The sequence below is a fragment of the Salmo salar genome, chromosome ssa01 (genome assembly GCF_905237065.1).
Source record: "Salmo salar chromosome ssa01, Ssal_v3.1, whole genome shotgun sequence".
Taxonomy (NCBI): Eukaryota; Metazoa; Chordata; class Actinopteri; order Salmoniformes; family Salmonidae; genus Salmo; species Salmo salar.
In genome coordinates, this window is record NC_059442.1 from 130,070,687 (window position 1) to 130,089,751 (window position 19,065).

Consider the following 19,065-nt stretch of genomic DNA (forward strand, 5'->3'; position numbering starts at 1 on the left):
TAAAAGCCCTGAAATTGAATTGAGAGAGAGCTAACAAAGTGGAAAAGAGGAATGGCTAACAGCTTGGTGATGCTTTGATATCAGTTATGATGAAGGCTATATTGTAGATATCCTGTATACTTAAATGAACACACACAGTATCAATCAATCAATCAAAATGTATTTATAAAGCCCTTTTAACACCAGCTGAGGTCACGAAGTGCTTATACAAATACCCAGCCTAAAACTCCAAAGTGCAAGTAATGCAGATGTAGAAGCACGGTGGCTAGGGAAAACTCCCTAGAAAGGAAGGAACCTAGGAAGAAACCTAGAGAGGAACCAGGTTCTGAGGGGTGGCCAGTCCTCTTCTGGCTGTGCTGGGTGGAGAGGAACCAGGCTCTGAGAGGTGGCCAGTCCTCTTCTGGCTGTGCTGGGTGGAGAGGAACCAGGCTCTGAGGAGTGGCCAGTCCTCTTCTGGCTGTGCTGGGTGGAGAGGAACCAGGCTCTGAGAGGTGGCCAGTCCTCTTCTGGCTGTGCTGGGTGGAGAGGAACCAGGCTCTGAGGGGTGGCCAGTCCTCTTCTGGCTGTGCTGGGTGGAGAGGAACCAGGCTCTGAGGAGTGGCCAGTCCTCTTCTGGCTGTGCTGGGTGGAGAGGAACCAGGCTCTGAGGGGTGGCCAGTCCTCTTCTGGCTGTGCTGGGTGGAGAGGAACCAGGCTCTGAGGGGTGGCCAGTCCTCTTCTGGCTGGGCTGGGTGGAGAGGAACCAGGCTCTGAGGAGTGGCCAGTCCTCTTCTGGCTGTGCTGGGTGGAGAGGAACCAGGCTCTGAGGAGTGGCCAGTCCTCTTCTGGCTGTGCTGGGTGGAAGGAACCAGGCTCTGAGGGGTGGCCAGTCCTCTTCTGGCTGTGCTGGGTGGAGAGGAACCAGGCTCTGAGGGGTGGCCAGTCCTCTTCTGGCTGTGCTGGGTGGAGAGGAACCAGGCTCTGAGGGGTGGCCAGTCCTCTTCTGGCTGTGCTGGGTGGAGAGGAACCAGGCTCTGAGGGGTGGCCAGTCCTCTTCTGGCTGTGCTGGGTGGAGAGTACAAGAGTAACGTGGCCATTAAGGCCAGATCGTTCGTCAAAATGTTCAAACGTTCATAGATGACCAGCAGGGTCAAATAATAATCACAGTGGTTGTAGAGGGTGCAACAGGTCAGCACCTCAGGAGTAAATGTCAGTTGGCCTTTCATAGCCAAGCATTCAAAGGTTGAGACAGCAGGTGCGGCAGAGAGGGAGAGGGGGGAGGGTCGAAACAACACGTCTGGTGAACAGGTCAGGGTTCAGGAGCAGTAGCCGCGGGGGGGGGACGGACCCCTGCTGTATTCTACTTGACAGTGTTCTAATCTAGCCGATGATAATGTTGTGTGCCTCTGTTCCCTGTTCAGTGAAAACATCTAGAGGCATGTTCAGTTACTAGTAGCAGGGTATTGAGGTCTGAGTACTACTCGGTAGTATTGGACCTAGAGTACACATCACTCCAGAGGCGACAGTTGACTCTTCTGCATTTGAGTGTGCCGTGTCCTCTGATGTGTGTTTGTCCTCGGATTTGTGCATGTTGTAAGTGTCTGTTAAGTTACAAGTGTGTCTCTTCTGACGTGTGTACATGACGTTGTAAGTGTGTGTCCTGTCGCTGTCTGTCAGGTCAGTCAGCAGGATGCACCGGCACAGTGGAGGCCATGGAGGAGGAGGTCCTCAGGAGGTGGAGCTAACAGACGAAGAGAAGGAGATCATCAACAGTGTTCTGGCTCGGGCTGAGACCATGGAGGCCATGGAGCAGGAGAGGATCGGGTGAGACCGAGAGAGAGGGGGGGGGGGGGGACGGGGGGACGGGGGGGGAATTAGAAAGAGACAAAACTGTGTGTGTGTGTTTGATCTCTTCACTCTATGTGGTTGGCGACCTGTCTAGACAAAAGACAGCATGGCCAGATGGTCAGTCTGGCAGTCTGATGTGTGTTGCGTGTATTTACCGGTAGTGTGTGTGTGTGTGTGTGTGTGTGTGTGTGTGTGTGTGTGTGTGTGTGTGTGTGTGTGTGTGTGTGTGTGTCTGTAACTGTGTCTGTGTCTGTAACTGTGTCTGTGTGTTCTGTAGGCGTTTTGCCACTAGGTTGGACAGTATGAAGAAGACAGCATGTGGAGATGGTCAGTCTCGCTGTCTGCTGTGTGGAGAGACGTTTGGCCAGCAGGGAGTCAACTCCGTACTCTGTTCCCACTGCAAGAAGGTAACTAGCACATATAATAGAGCTATGTAGAGAGTTTGGACAGTTATCAGAGGTCCAAGCCCTGTAGGTCTCTGTGGTTTCCTGTGGTTTCTCATCTTCTTTTGTTCAACTTACTATTTCATGTTGCTTTGAGCAGAGCTGATTCTGTCAGTAGTCTGGTATGTGCTCCTAAATCCTTTCTGTCGCTCTCTTTGTCTAGCTCCCAATCTGTGCCTACATTTGTCCTACACTCTCAGAAAAAAAGGGTTCCAAAAGGGTTCTTTGGCTGTCCCCATAGGAGAACCCTTTTTGGTTCCAAGTAGAACCCTTTTTGGTTCCAGGTAGAACCCTTTTTGGTTCCAGGCAGAACCCTTTTTGGTTCCAGGTAGAACTCTTTTGGGTTCCATGTTTAACCCCCTGGGGGAAAGGGTTCTACATGGAACCCAATAGGGTTCTACCTGGAACCAAAAAGTGTTCTTTAACAGGTTCTCCTATGGGTAGAGCCGAAGAACCCTTTCAGGTTGTAGATGACACCTTTTTTTCTATGAGTGTATCATAAAAATAACTCTGGTTTAAGTAAGTGTGTGTTTCTGCTCGCAGCATATGTGCAGTAAGTGTGGGATTCAGAACAACAGCCGGTCGTCATGTCCTGTGTGGGTCTGTAGGATCTGCAGCGAACACAAAGAGGTGAGAGAGGAGGGGGATAGAGAGAGAGAGATGGAGAGAGGAAAGGAGGGGTGGAATGATAGAGAAATTCTAGGTTGAAGACAAAACAAATAGTCGTTTTAATGTATACTCCAGGAATACGCCTTCATATTAATAAATAATTTGAAAAGATTGTGTTTGTTTGTCCCATCACAAGGAGGAGGGAGAGAGAAGGGGGGACATAGAGAAGGAGGAAAGGGAAGGGAAGGGGGGAGAGAAGGGTTCAGCTGTTCAGACTTAATCACACTCACACTTTATTTTTTGGGTTTGCTTAGTCACACCGTTTCACAGTATTGTTTTAGTGCTGACCCTGTGTTCAGTGAAACCTCTCCCCAGGGAACCTTTAATTAAATGGCCCTACCTGTCAGTCCAATGTGAGATAACTCATCTGCTAAGCACGCTACCCCCCCTCTCTCTCTCCATCTCAATCTCGCTCTCTCCATCAAATGTTCTCTTTCTCTGTCTCTCCCCTCCCCCCTCTCTCTCTACATCTCTTCCTCTCTCTCTCTTTCTCTCTGTCTCTCCATCTCTCTCTCCATATCTAGATGTTGAAGCGTTCTGGAGCGTGGTTCTTTAAGGGCCAACCCCAGCAGGTCCTCCCTGCTCCCCTGCCCATCTCCAGGCCCAGAGGGACGGGTAGAGAGAGCCCCCGTACCTTAAACCCTACCCATCACCAGCCCAGTACCCAGCCCTATGCCCGTACCCAGACCCAGCCCAGCTACCAGCCAGACGCTGGTGCCCAGGACTGTACAGAGCAGCAGGAGCAGCAGGATAACTGCTGCTCCAACACAGAGAACCAAGGTGAGCAGTGGAAACAAGCATTAAGATTTCACGACTGGTGGGACTTGCATGAGAGGTACATGCAAAAGCTTGTTGGGTATTTCAAAATGTCATCTTCCTCTCTCCGTCTTGTCTCAGAGCCCACTGATGAGCCCCCGTACTCCAGCTCAGAGCAACAGGACCCAGAGGGGTATAGCTCTGCTCAGACACTAGGGGGCGTTGCTGTGCAGGAAGAGGTGGTGAAGAGCCAGTCTAAGTTAGGCTCCAGACCTCCCACAGCCAGGGGGAGAGTGAACACACCAGCTCCAGCTGACACAGTCACACCACAGGGTACGATTGTAGGGTCAGCTCACCCAAATTACAAAATGACATGTTTTTCCTTACCCACCCTAAAAGCAGTCACTGCTTTGGTTTTGTTTACCTACCTGTTACCACCAACCGCTCAGATGCATAATCCCTTCTACTTGGAGATTGACTAAATAGCGGTGTTTCTCTACCTCAGCCCCTGCACCAGAGGAGAGCAGACACCCTCACCAGAGGGAGGATAGAGCCCCAACTCTAGTCGGGGAGGAGAAACCCACTCCTGCCCCCAAACCCACCCTGGCAGCACGCCCAGCCCCCGCTCCTGTCGAGGACGACGACAACGAATATGACTCTGATGAATCCAGTAAGTGTGTGTCCTTATAAAACACATGTTCCTTTTTATTGATTTCAGTCACTTCAGACATTTGATGACTTCCTCTACCTTGTCACCAAACACGACCCTCTACATACCATACCGTGTGCATACAGTAACCATCAATCTTTATTAGCCCACTGGGAAATTTGGTTCCCAAGCAGGGACATTGTAGACCAACCAGATGAAACACATATTCTAATGCACACACACACTTCCTCTCAGTTGTTCTGTTATTCTCTCTCGCTCTCTCTCTTTCTCTCTCTCTCTCTCTCTCTCTCTCTGTGTGTGTGTGTGTGTGTGTGTGTGTGTGTGTGTGTGTGTGTGTGTGTGTGTGTGTGTGTGTGTGTGTGTGTGTGTGTGTGTGTGTGTGTTGGTTGTAGTAACCAATCTGAGCATGATGTTCTTTTGTTCTGTCCGCATCAGCCACCCTGGGGTTACTGGAGTTCACTCTGCATTATGAACAGGAGAGCAACGCGCTGCACTGCAACATAGTCAAAGCAAGGGTATACATACACACTGCTAGCCTCAGTGACATGCTTGAATGGTTCATCTTTAGGTTAATATTCTCCATCTCTAATCTCCTGCCCTCTCTCTCTCTCTCTCTCTCTCTCTCAGGGCCTAAAGCCGATGGACTCTAATGGACTAGCAGACCCCTACGTCAAGCTGCACCTCTTACCTGGAGCCAGTAAGGTAACTTCCAACACTTCTGGTAGTTGTAGGCCTGTTTCTGCTGCCTGTTGACACAGACTTGTATCACTCACAGAAGTTCCAAAAGAATAAAGACATTTCAAATGTCATTATGTCTATATACAGCATTGTAATGATGTGCAAATGGTTAAAGTACAAAAGGGAAAATAAATCAACATAATTATGGGTTGTATTTACAATGGTGTTTGTTCTTCACTGGTTGCCCTTTTCTTGTGGCAACAAGTCACAAATCTTGCTTGTTGTATTTCACCCAGTAGATATGGGAGTGTATCAAAATTGGGTTTTGTTTTCGAATTCTTTGTGGGTCTGTGTAATCTGAGGGAAATATGTGTCTCTAATATGCAGCTCAGTTTCCACCTCACTTTGTGGGCAGTGTTGCACATAGCTTGTCTTCTCTTGAGAGCCAGGTCTGCCTTTGTCGGCCTTTCTCAATAGCAAGACTATGCTCACTGAGTCTGTACATAGTCAAAGCTTTCCTTAATTTTGGGTCAGTCACAGTGGTCAGGTATTCTGCCACTGTGTACTCTCTGTTTAGGGCCAAATAGCATTCTAGTTTGCTCAGTTTTTTTTTGTTAATTCTTTCCAATGTGTCAAGTAATTATCTTTTTGTTTTCTCATTATTTTGGTTGGGACTAATTGTGTTGCTGTCGTGGGGCTCTGTGGGGTCTCTCTGTCTCTCTCTCCATCTCCATCTGTCTCCCTGTCTTCTGCTCTATTTCTTCCCCTGTCCCCCCCTCTCCCTGTCTTCCCGTCTCCACAGTCTAACAAGCTGCGTACTAAGACACTGAAGGGCACTCTGAACCCAGTGTGGAATGAGACTCTGGTGTACCATGGTATCACTGACGACGACATGCAGCGCAAAACACTACGGTAAATACAGGCAGGCTCGCCCATACCACATAACACTACTGTATACACTATATGTGTCACCCACTGGGTCATCTGAAATGAAAACGTTTACGTTGAAATTGGCCAAGTTTAGTTCCCTGGCTCTCCATTTACGTCAGTTACATTACCCAGGGCTAAAGGGAACCAATAGAATAAAAAATCTTCGGTGATGATGAAAAAAAACTCCTCTTCCTGCTTCCAGGCTGTCAGTGAGTGATATGGACAAGTTTGGGCACAATGAGTTCATCGGAGAGACGCGTGTTGCTCTGAAGAAACTCAAAGCCAACCAGAAGAAGAACTACAGCGTGTGTCTGGAGAGGGTGGTCCAGGTAGGAACTACAACAGTGTGTGTCTGGAGAGGGTGGTCCAGGTAGGAACTACAGCGTGTGTCTGGAGAGGGTGGTCCAGGTAGGAACTACAACAGCGTGTGTCTGGAGAGGGTGGTCCAGGTAGGAACTACAACAGTGTGTGTCTGGAGAGGGTGGTCCAGGTAGGAACTACAACAGCGTGTGTCTGGAGAGGGTGGTCCAGGTAGGAACTACAACAGTGTGTGTCTGGAGAGGGTGGTCCAGGTAGGAACTACAACAGTGTGTGTCTGGAGAGGGTGGTCCAGGTAGGAACTACAACAGTGTGTGTCTGGAGAGGGTGGTCCAGGTAGGAACTACAACAGTGTGTGTCTGGAGAGGGTGGTCCAGGTAGGAACTACAACAGTGTGTGTCTGGAGAGGGTGGTCCAGGTAGGAACTACAACAGTGTGTGTCTGGAGAGGGTGGTCCAGGTAGGAACTACAACAGCGTGTGTCTGGAGAGGGTGGTCCAGGTAGGAACTACAACAGTGTGTGTCTGGAGAGGGTGGTCCAGGTAGGAACTACAGCGTGTGTCTGGAGAGGGTGGTCCAGGTAGGAACTACAACAGTGTGTGTCTGGAGAGGGTGGTCCAGGTAGGAACTACAGCGTGTGTCTGGAGAGGGTGGTCCAGGTAGGAACTACAACAGTGTGTGTCTGGAGAGGGTGGTCCAGGTAGGAACTACAGCGTGTGTCTGGAGAGGGTGGTCCAGGTAGGAACTACAACAGTGTGTGTCTGGAGAGGGTGGTCCAGGTAGGAACTACAACAGTGTGTGTCTGGAGAGGGTGGTCCCGGTAGGAACTACAACAGTGTGTGTCTGGAGAGGGTGGTCCAGGTAGGAACTACAACAGTGTGTGTCTGGAGAGGGTGGTCCAGGTAGGAACTACAACAGTGTGTGTCTGGAGAGGGTGGTCCAGGTAGGAACTACAACAGTGTGTGTCTATGAGGGTACGCATCCAGGTCTGGAGACAGTTGTTAACCTTTGCATTGTGGATGCAATAATAATAATCATCATGATATAAGTGATTTTACCCCCACTCTCCCCCTTTGCTCCCCCCCTCTCCCAGGTGAAGAAGGCAGGAACAGGAGGCTCAGCCCGGGGCATGGCACTCTACGAGGAGGAGGTAAGACTCGCCTGAGACAGGATTTACACTCAGGATTCACACTTCATGTTCACACCTAAGATTTACGCCTGTAACTCCAGTGAGGGAACAAAATTGTAGCTGAATGCTGATATCACATGTACTATTCATTTCCATTGAATTTAGTAGGAACTTTTTTAGGCCTCCTTGCCTTGCTATCTATTGTTGTCTCCACAAGATAAATACCTTTCAAGGATAGGAGGCTGTTGAGGGGAGGACGGCTCATAATAATGACTGGATTGAAGTGAATGGAATGGTATCAAACACAAGGAAACCATGTGTTTGATGTGTCGATACCATTCCATTCATTTGCTATGAACCCGTCCTCCTCAAATAAGGTGCCACCAGCCGCCTTTATACAATTCATCTCTGTTTATACTGTGACCTGTGGCCCTGTTCTGTATTCCCGAAGGAAATGGCTTTTTAGTTTTACTGTCAGAATAACTTGCACCCATAGTTGGCCACACATTACATAACTCAGATTATATCATGTACAGTGCCAATTACAAAGTACTCATACCCATTGACGTATTCCACATTTTGTTGTGTTACAGCCTAAAATCAAAATGGATGAAATAAATACATATTCTCACCCATCTATACACAATACCCCATAATTACAAAGTAAACACATGTTTATTGAAAATTAAATAGAGAAATATCTCATTTACATACAGTACGTATTCACACCCCTGAGTCAATACATGTTAGAATCACCTTCGGCAACGATTACAGCTGTGAGTCGTCTCTAAGAGCTTTGCACACCTGGATTGTACAATATTCGCACATTATTATTAAAAAAATTCTTCAAGCTCTGTCAAGTTGGCTGTTAATCATTGCTAGATAGCCATTTTCAAGTTTTGCAGTAGTTTTTCAAGCATATTTAAGTCCAAACTTTAACTAGGCCACTCAGGAACATTCAATGTCTTCTTGGTAAGCAACTCCAGTGTAGGTTTGGCCTTGTGTTCCAGATTATTATCCTGCTGAAAGGTCAATTCATCTCCCAGTGTCTGGTGGAAAACAGACTGAACAAGGTTTTCTTCTAGGATTTTGCCTGTGCTCAGCTCCATTCCGTTTATTTTAACCTAAAAAAACTTGGAGATTGACCAGTCGATCATTATCGACAGATTGGTGACCACTGCCCTAGTCCTTGCCGATGACAAGTATACCCATAACATGATGCAGCCACCACCATGCTTGAAAATATGAAGAGTGGTACTTACTGATGTGTTGTGTTGGATTTGCCTGAAACATAACACTTTGTATTCAGGACACAAAGTTAATTACTTTGCCACATTTTTTTGCAGTTTTGCTTTAATGCCTTATTGCAAACAGGATGCATGTTTTGGAATATTTGTATTCTGTACAGGCTTCCTTCTTTTCATTCATTTATGTTAGTATTGTGGAGTAACTACAACATTGTTGATCCATCGTCAGTTTTCTCCTATCACAGCTATTCAAATTTGTAACTGTTTTAAACAATGGCGGTTGGTGATGTTTAAGATGAGGGAGGACAACCTTTTTTTTATGAGCATCTCCTTAATTTTATTACAGCATGTTGGACGACTGTGATTCATATTCCATTCACACAGCTCAATGTAACATTGATAGGTTTAGGCTTCTACATGATACTCAAATTTGCCCTATACCCATCATGAGGTTGCTACAACCTAGCCAATGAATGAAAGTTTACAACGTAGGTGTACAGGTCGAGAGAAAATGTTGAGTAATCAAGGTGACGTCTAGGAGAAACAAAGGCTCAGCCGCAAAGTAGTAGGCCACACAAGCTCACAGAACGGGACAGCCGAGTAAGTCCCTGCAGCAATGTTCCAACATCTAGTGGAAAGCCTTCCCAGAAGAGTGGCGGCTGTTATAGCAGCAAAGGAGGGACCAACTCCATATTAATGCCCATGATTTCGGAATGAGATGTTCGACGAGCAGGTGTCCACATACTTTTGGCCATGTAGTGCAGCTGTCCTCCGGCTACACCGAGGTTCTACCCTATAGAGGGCTGCTGAGGCTACTGTAGACCTGAATTGCAAAACACTGTGTTTTAATCAATTATTTGATGACGTGAATATCTTTAGTATAGGTTTATCTAAAAATTCTAACTTGTTTAATGTTTCACAGCAATGGTCTTTGTGGTTGAATTCAGTGCTCGACTGTTTTAAATTCAGTGCTCGACTGAGGGAATTTACAGATTGTATGTGTGGGGTACAGAGATGAGGTAGTCATAAACAAAATCATGTTAAAATCATGTTAAACACTATTATTACTATTATTGCACTATTATTGAACTTATTTAGGCTTGAATAACAAAATGGTTCAATATTTATTGACTGAAGACATTTAAGCTTTTCATTTTTTATTAATTTGTAAAAAGCTCAGAAATCATAATTTCACTTATTAAGGGATAGGCCGGTGACATAAAATGTCAATTTAATCAATTTTGAATTCAGGTTGTAACTCAACAAAATATGGAAAAGTCCAGGGGTGTGAGTACTTTCTGAAGGCACTGTATGTGTAACCCATGATATTATCATGTACTCTAAAAGTGGATTAAACATACAGTACATGACCAGTAGTGGAGAAATTATATACATACAGTGCATTCGGAAAGTATTCAGACCCCTTGACTTTTTCCACATTTTGTTACGTTACAGCCTTATTCTAAAATTGATGAACAAAAATGTTTTCCTCATCAATCTAAGGAATTGTCCGGAGAGCTCCGAGACAGGATTATTTTGAAGCACAGATCTTGGGAAGGGTACCAAAACATTTCTGCAGCATTGATGGTCCGCAAAAACACAGTGGCCTCCATCATTTTTAAATAGAAGACTTTTGGAACCACCAAGACTCTTCCTAAAGCTGGCCACCTGGCCAAACTGAGCAATCGGGGGAGAAGGGCCTTGGTCAGGGAGGTGACCAAGAATCCGATGGTCACTCTGACAGAGCTCTAGGGTTCCTCTGTGGAGATGGGAGAACCTTCCAGAAGGACAACCATCTCAGCAGCACTCCACCACTAAGGCCTTTATGGTAGAATGGCCAGACGGAAGCCACTCCTCAGTAAAAGGTACATGACAGCCCGCTTGGAGTTTGCCAAAAGGTACCTAAAGGACTCTCAGACTATGAGAAACAAGATTCTCTGGTATGATGAAAACAAGATTGAACTCTTTGGCCTGAATGCCAAGCGTCACGTCTGGAGGAAACCTGGCACCATCCCTACGGTGAAGCAGGGTGGTGGCAGCATCATGCTGTGGGGATGTTTTTCAGCAGCAGGGACTGGGAGACTCGTCAGGATCGAGGGAAAGATGAACGGAGCAAAGTACAGAGAGATCCTTGATGAAAACCTGCTCCAGAGCACTCAGGACCTCAGACTGGGGCGAAGGTTCACCTTCCAATAGGACCACGACCCTAAGCACACAGCCAAGACAACACAGGAGTGGCTTCGGGACAAGTCTCTGAATGTCCTTGAGGGGCCCAGCCAGAGCCCGGACTTGAACCGATCGAACATCTCTGGAGAGACATGAAAATAGCTGTGCAGCGACGCTCCCCATCCAACCTGACAGAGCTTGAGAGGATCTGCAGAGAAGAATGGGAGATACTCCCCAAATACTGAGGAACACAAACATTTCTAAACCTGTTTTTGCTTTGTCATTATTGGGTATTGAGTGTAGATTGATGAGAGGAAAAAACTATTTCATCCATTTTAGAATAAAATTCACTGTGCAGTACATGCATGGATTATATATACTGTACATGTTATGACAATCTTTGATATGTTAATCTCTATGGGAAAATTCTTATCGCAAATCTTCTTGTCTGTGCGTGTGTGCGTGCATTTCTGTGTGTGTGTGTGTGTCCTACAGGTAAAGGAGGATGAAGCAGAGGAGAGGGGTCGTATCCTGGTCTCTCTAACCTACAGTACCCAGCAGGGTCGTCTGATCGTGGGAGTGGTGCGATGTGCTCACCTGGCAGCTATGGACTCTAATGGATACTCAGACCCCTTTGTCAAGATGTATGTGTTCTATTAATCTAGCTACACTATCTGTCTCTGTCTGTCTGTCTGTCTGTCTGTCTGTCTGTCTGTCTGTCTGTCTGTCTGTCTGTCTGTCTGTCTGTCTGTCTGTCTGTCTGTCTGTCTGTCTGTCTGTCTGTCTGTCTGTCTGTCTGTCTGTCTGTCTGTCTGTCTGTCTGTCTGTCTGTCTGTCTGTATATATATACACTGCTCAAAAAAATAAAGGGAACACTTAAACAACACAATGTAACTCCAAGTCAATCACACTTCTGTGAAATCAAACTGTCCACTTAGGAAGCAACACTGATTGACAATAAATTTCACATACTGTTGTGCAAATGGAATAGACAACAGGTGGAAATTATAGGCAATTAGCAAGACACCCCCAATAAAGGAGTGGTTCTGCAGGTGGGGACCACAGACCACTTCTCAGTTCCTTGCTTCCTGGCTGATGTTTTGGTCACTTTGAATGCTGGCGGTGCTTTCACTCTAGTGGTAGCGTGAGATGGAGTCTACAACCCACACAAGTGGCTCAGGTAGTGCAGCTCATCCAGGATGGCACATCAATGCGAGCTGTGGCAAGAAGGTTTGCTGTGTCTGTCAGCGTAGTGTCCAGAGCATGGAGGCGCTACCAGGAGACAGGCCAGTATATCAGGAGACGTGGAGGAGGCCGTAGGAGGGCAACAACCCAGCAGCAGGACCGCTACCTCCGCCTTTGTGCAAGGAAGAGCAGGAGAAGCACTGCCAGAGCCCTGCAAAATGACCTCCAGCAGGCCACAAATGTGCATGTGTCTGCTCAAACGGTCAGAAACAGACTCCATGAGGGTGGTATGAGGGCCCAACGTCCACAGGTGGGGGTTGTGCTTACAGCCAAACACCGTGGAGGACGTTTGGCATTTGCCAGAGAACACCAAGATTGGCAAATTCGCCACTGGCGCCCTGTGCTCTTCACAGATGAAAGCAGGTTCACACTGAGCACGTGACAGACTTTACAGAGTCTGGAGACGCCGTGGAGAACCTTCTGCTGCCTGCAACATCCTCCAGCATGACCGGTTTGGCAGTGAGTCAGTCATGGTGTGGGATGGCGTTTCTTTGGGGGGCTGCACAGCCCTCCATGTGCTCGCCAGAGGTAGCCTGACTGCCATTAGGTACCGAGATGAGATCCTCAGACCCCTTGTGAGACCATATGCTGGTGCGGTTGGCCCTGGGTTCCTCCTAATGCAAGACAATGCTAGACCTCATGTGGCTGGAGTGTGTCAGCAGTTCCTGCAAGAGGAAGGCATTGATGCTATGGACTGGCCCGCCCGTTCCCCAGACCTGAATCCAATTGAGCACATCTGGGACATCATGTCTCGCTCCATCCACCAACGCCATGTTGCACCACAGACTGTCCAGGAGTTGGCGGATGCTTTAGTCCAGGGCTGGGAGGAGATCCCTCAGGAGACCATCCGCCACCTCATCAGGAGCATGCTCAGGCGTTGTAGGGAGGTCATACAGGCACGTGGAGGCCACACACACTACTGAGCCTCATTTTGACTTGTTTTAAGGACATTACATCAAAGTTGGATCAGCCTGTAGTGTGGTTTTCCACTTTAATTTTGAGTGTGACTCCAAATCCAGACCTCCATGGGTTGATAAATTGGATTTCCATTGATTATTTTTGTGTGATTTTGTTGTCAGCACATTCAACTATGTAAAGAAAAAAGTATTTAATAAGATTATTTCTTTCATTCAGATCTAGGTTGTGTTGTTTAAGTCTTCCCTTTATTTTTTTGAGCAGTATATATATATATATATATATATGTAACTACCTTGATTGCTGATGTTCACCCTCCTCTTCTATGACCCTGTCCTACAGCCTTAAACATTTGATGGACGGATGGCTAGATTGATTGGTTGCTTGATTGAGTGTGGATTGATTCTCTCTCCTGTGATTGTGACCTGCAGCTTCCTGAAACCAGACATGGGGAAGAAAGCCAAGAACAAGACTCAGATCAAAAAGAAGACGCTGAACCCAGAGTTCAACGAGGTTAATGTCCCCTCATATATATCTATAACAACACAATATCAGGTTCCAGACCATTGTTTTATTAATACAGAGTCTAATGGCGGTCTGTGTCTATGCACTGAGCATGGAGTGTGATGGCTGAAGTTGTGTTGCAGGAGTTCAGCTATGAGATCAAACATGGTGAGCTGGCTAAGAAGAGCCTGGACATCTCAGTCTGGGACTATGACATGGGAACATCCAATGATTTCATTGGTGAGTTGGGACTATGACATGGGGCAAATCCAGCATTTTCATTGGTCAGTTGAGAAATCCAACGATTTCATTGGGGAGTTCAGTAACGATGGCAGAATGAATGTACTTTTAATGTTTAGCAAACTATATTGTGCACTTTTAAAGCCGACTTCAAAGTAATACTTTAAAAAACCTCCTCCCCTTCAGGAGGGTGCCAGCTGGGCATCACAGCCAAGGGGGAATGTCTGAAGCACTGGTACGAATGTCTCAAGAACAAAGACAAGAAGATCGAACGCTGGCACGTCCTCCTAGATGACAACACCGTTAAAGACACGGACGACTAAGACACGACTTCTTCTTCCTCTTCTCCTCCTCCTCCTCCTCCCTAGATTCATCCATCCCAGGCTGTTTCTATCTTCCTCTCAAATATATTATTTTGTCTTCCATTCTAGGTCTTCCTACTTTTAGTAATGTGAACCTGAATTAGCAGCAAATTAAGGGCCTCTGTTTTTACAACTTCTATCTTCGTGTGCTGACAGAATGCTTATTGTATGCATGTACTCATCAACGCAGTGTTTACAGTGAAACAAAAAGAACTGCAACACATTATATAGATTACGTTATGTAGATGACATCGTCTCTGACCCCCACCCTGGATTGTGCTGTACAGAGTTATGGCATGGTCATAATCTGTGTTCTATACTTCTATACTGTGCTCTTATGATATGGTCATAATCTGTGTTCTATACTTCTATACTGTGCTCTTATGACATGGTCATAATCTGTGTTCTATACTTCTATAATGTGCTCTTATGACATGGTCATAATCTGTGTTCTATACTTCTATAATGTGCTTTTATGACATGGTCATAATCTGTGTTCTATACTTCTATACTGTGCTCTTATGACATGGTCATAATCTGTGTTCTATACTTCTATACTTTGCTCTAAGGACATGGTCATAATCTGTATTATATACTTCTATACTGTACTCTTATGACATGGTCATAATCTGTGTTCTATACTTCTATACTGTGCTCTTGTGACATGGTCATAATCTGTGTTCTATGCTTCTATACTGTGCCCTTATGACATGGTCATAATCTGTGTTCTATACTTCTATACCGTAACTGCAGGGTACTAGTGTTTGCTCTGCCAAAACATAATCTTCAGTTGTGGTACTGTATGTACAAACAGTTTGTTAAAAGGAGGATATGATGGATGTTATGGAACATATATTGATGTTATTTATGTATGAAGATGTTTACATAGTTAGTATTAGCTGTTTATCTTGATAACATGTCATGTTATTGAAGCATTAGCTCGCCTAAGAACCATGGGATATCATAGAAACCTGGAATGCATTGATTTAGATATTGCTCTCTATTTATTTATTTATTTATTTCTCTGTCTGTCTGTCTGTCTGTCTGTCTGTCTGTCTGTCTGTCTGTCTGTCTGTCTGTCTGTCTGTCTGTCTGTCTGTCTGTCTGTCTGTCTGTCTGTATGTATGTCTCTCTATCTCTGTCTGTCTGTCTGTCTGTCTGTCTGTCTGTCTGTCTGTCTGTCTGTCTGTCTGTCTGTCTGTCTGTCTGTCTGTCTGTCTGTCTGTCTGTCTGTCTGTCTCTCTCTCTCTCTATCTCTGTCTGTCTCTCTATCGCTGTCTGTCTGTCTCTCTATATATCTGTCTGTCTGTCTGTCTGTCTGTCTGTCTGTCTGTCTGTCTGTCTGTCTGTCTGTCTGTCTGTCTGTCTGTCTGTCTGTCTGTCTGTCTGTCTGTCTGTCTCTCTCTCTATCTCTCTAACTCTGACCGTCTCTTTATTTCTGTCTGTCTGTCTGTCTGTCTGTCTGTCTGTCTGTCTGTCTGTCTGTCTGTCTGTCTGTCTGTCTGTCTGTCTGTCTGTCTGTCTGTCTGTCTGTCTGTCTGTCTGTCTGTCTGTCTGTCTGTTTGTCTCTCTATTGCTGTCTGCCTGTCTCTCTATTGCTGTCTGTCTGTCTCTCTATTGCTGTCTGTCTGTCTCTCTCTCTATACCTCTGTCTGTCTGTCTGTCTGTCTGTCTGTCTGTCTGTCTGTCTGTCTGTCTGTCTGTCTGTCTGTCTGTCTGTCTGTCTGTCTGTCTCTCTGTCTGTCTGTCTCTCTCTCTCTAGCTCTCTCTCTCTCGCTCTCGTGTAGAACAAAGAAATTACTCCAAGCCTGATGAAATACTAAATCATTCTGTCGACATGGTCATATTGCACTGCACTGCATTTTACTGTGACAGACAGATAACAAATGCGCACAAATACATGCTGAGCGTGAGCCCTGTCTTGATCATGTGACGTATACATTGATCTGTAGTAGATTTGATTGCTAGACATTCTCAAATGTGAAATAATCTTTGATAGCGTATGTTAAACAGTAATGCAATATAAAGTAAAATAAAATATGAAAACTGTAAAGGTCTGTTGTAATGAACTTGAATATGACATTAATTTTCATGTACAGTATAAAGTTGCAGATGTTTTCTGGCTATGTTACATACACATTATGTACAGTATTTGCCTTCTGCCACTGTTATCATACTCTTGGGAGAGAGCATGCAAATGATTAATGCATAAACATTCTGTGAAATTCCCTCTTTGTATAGCAGCATCTGTGACATGGAAGGATGTTTTTGTGAGTCAGGTGAGGTTGGGAATCAGGTGAGGTTGTGAATCAGGTGAGGTTATGACTCAGGTGAAGTTATGAATCAGGTGAAGTTGTGAATCAGGTGAAGTTGTGAATCTGGTGAAGTTATGAATTAGGTGAAGTTATGAATCATGCGAGGTTGTGAATCAGGTGAGGTTATGACTCAGGTGAGGTTATGACTCAGGTGAAGTTATGAATCAGGTGAAGTTATGAATCAGGTGAGGTTGTGAATCAGGTGAGGTTATGAATCAAGTGAGGTTGTGAATCCGGTGAGGTTGTGAATCAGGTGAGGTTATGACTCAGGTGAAGTTATGAATCAGTTGAAGTTATGAATCAGGTGAGGTTGTGAATCAGGTGAGATTGTGAATCAGGTGAGGTTGTGAATCAGGTGAAGTTGTGAATCTGGTGAAGTTATGAATTAGGTGAAGTTATGAATCATGCGAGGTTGTGAATCAGGTGAGGTTATGACTCAGGTGAGGTTTGAGAACTAGCGGTCTGAGTAGACAAGCGGTGGGAGACAGGTAGACTTTGGCTCTCTTGATAGACATAGTATTAGGGGTGGCAGGTAGCCTAGTAGTTACAGCATTGGGCCAGTAACCAAAAGGTTGCTGGATTGAATTCCCAAGCCGACAAGGTAAAAATCTGTTTTTCTTCCCCTGAACATGGCAGTTAACCCACTGTTCCCCGGTAGGCCGTCATTGTAAATAAGAATTTGTTCTTAACTAAATAAAAGTACAAGTATTGAATCTCTTCTTTAATGGACCTGTTGGCCCAGACATCTGTCACTTTAGACTTGAACTCCACTGTGCACCTTGCAGTATAGGCTATTTATTTTACTAGGCAAGTCAGTTAATAAGAATTTCTTATTTACAATGACAGCCTATACCAGCCAACACTGGGCCAATTGTGCGCCGCCCTATGTAACTCCCAATCACAGCCAGTTGTGATAAAGACTGGATTCAAACCAGGGTGTCTGTAGTGACACCACCAGCACTGAGATGGAGCACCTTAGACCGCTGCGCCACTCAGGAGCTATACCATCACCCACTGCAAAAAAAGGGTGCTTTGTGTTCTATGTACAGTAGAACCTTTTTGTAGGCCATACAGTGCATTCAGAAAATATTCAGACCCCTTGACTTTTTCCACATTTTGTTACGTAACAACCTTATTCTAAAATTGATTACATTGCTTATTTTTTCTCATCAATCTACACACACTACCCCATAATGACAAAGCAAAAACAGGTTTTTAGAATTGTTTACAAATGTATTAAAAAGAAAAAAGAATGAAATATCATATTTACATAAGTATTCAGACCCTTTACTCAGTACTTTGTGGAAGCACCTTTGGCCGCGATTACAGCCTTGAGTCTTCTTGGTATATGATGCTACAAGCTTGGCACACCTGCATTTGGGGAGTTTCTACCATACTTCTCTGCAGATCCTCTCAAGCTCTGTCAGGTTGGATGAACAGCTATTTTCAGGTTTCTCCAGAGATGTTCGGTCGGGTTCAAGTCCGGGCTCTGGCTGCGCCACTTAAGGACATTCAGAGACTTGTCCCGAAGCCACTCCTGCGTTGTCTTAGCTGTGTGCTTAGGGTCGTTGTCCTGTTGGAAGGTGAATCTTCGCACCAGTCTGAGGTCCTGAGAGCTCTGGAGCAGGTTTCCATCAAGGATCTCTCTGTACTTTGCTCCGTTCATCTTTCCCTCGATCCTGACTAGTCTTCCAGTCCCTGCCACTGAAAAACAAAAAAAAGCATGATGCTGCCACCACCCTGCTTCACTGTAGGGATGGTACCAGGTTTCCTCCAGACGTGACGCTTGGCATTCAGGCCAAAGTGTTCAAACCTGGTTTCATCAGACCAGAAAATCTTGTTTCTCATTGTCTGAGAGTCCTTTAGATGCCTTTTGGAAAGTGGGCTGTCATGTGCCTTTTACTGAGGAGTGGCTTCCGTCTGGCCACTCTACCATAAAGACCTGATTGGTGGAGTGCTGCAGAGATGGTTGTCCTTCTGGAAGGTTCTGCTAAATGACTCAAATGTTAATGTATATTAGACGTAGTGGGATAAGCCTTCAATAAACTGCTGAAGCTGCACTGCTTTGACTTCTTCTCCCACAGACTACAGTGCTCTCAGAGGAACTGGTTTGGCAGGTGAGTGACGACGACAGACCTCACGTATGTTTCTTCGTGAAGTGTTTCATGTAACATACAACGTCAACTGGAATAGAGTCGGATCCTACCCCGTTCCTCTCCGTTGCAGGTGTCAACAGGATGAGATGTCTCTGTATGCTGCGGTCCATCCTTCCACCCTCTCAAACTCCACCCACCCGGACCCCGACCTAGAGGAGGACGGCATGGTTGACAATACCACCCCCATCTCCTACTCCTCCTTCACCTTCACCTCTCCTTACTTTTCCACCCCCCCCAACACTCCCTCCAGTGCTGCTTCAGTAGACCTCACCACAGGGGGTCAGAATGGAACATCAGGACCAGTAACTTCAGCTGTCCCTTACAAGAATATGTGTCACATTTTGTCACATTAAATACATTGTGTGTACAGGGTCAGACAGTGAAGGACATCCCTACTAGTGGTGTTAGCAGTTGTTGCTTAATGTTTGATCAAATTGTTTGCTAAAACATAATGGCAGTAGAAGTACTGTAGATCAGTTGGGCAGCAGTGGGATAT

At 45.7% G+C, this 19,065-nt stretch overlaps 1 protein-coding gene across 2 annotated transcripts in view; it reads left to right on the forward strand.

Annotated features, from left to right (window-relative positions):
• Positions 1-15,167, forward strand: part of LOC106562596 (rabphilin-3A) — a 64,578-nt gene extending 49,411 nt beyond the window's left edge. The window contains exons 2-16 of one of the 2 annotated variants that reach the window (XM_014127546.2): positions 1,657-1,803; positions 2,105-2,234; positions 2,814-2,900; positions 3,464-3,719; positions 3,837-4,028; positions 4,201-4,365; positions 4,801-4,880; positions 4,993-5,067; positions 5,846-5,955; positions 6,176-6,302; positions 7,384-7,440; positions 11,328-11,476; positions 13,424-13,505; positions 13,640-13,736; positions 13,923-15,166. In XM_014127546.2, coding sequence (XP_013983021.1) covers positions 1,670-1,803; positions 2,105-2,234; positions 2,814-2,900; positions 3,464-3,719; positions 3,837-4,028; positions 4,201-4,365; positions 4,801-4,880; positions 4,993-5,067; positions 5,846-5,955; positions 6,176-6,302; positions 7,384-7,440; positions 11,328-11,476; positions 13,424-13,505; positions 13,640-13,736; positions 13,923-14,059 — 1,878 coding nt within the window. In that variant the 5' untranslated portion in view covers positions 1,657-1,669 and the 3' untranslated portion in view covers positions 14,060-15,166. Of the gene's footprint in view, positions 1-1,656; positions 1,804-2,104; positions 2,235-2,813; positions 2,901-3,463; positions 3,720-3,836; positions 4,029-4,200; positions 4,366-4,800; positions 4,881-4,992; positions 5,068-5,845; positions 5,956-6,175; positions 6,303-7,383; positions 7,441-11,327; positions 11,477-13,423; positions 13,506-13,639; positions 13,737-13,922 lie in introns of both variants that reach the window. The other variant, XM_014127554.2, reaches the window with a different exon arrangement.
• The last annotated feature ends 3,898 nt before the right edge of the window (positions 15,168-19,065 follow it).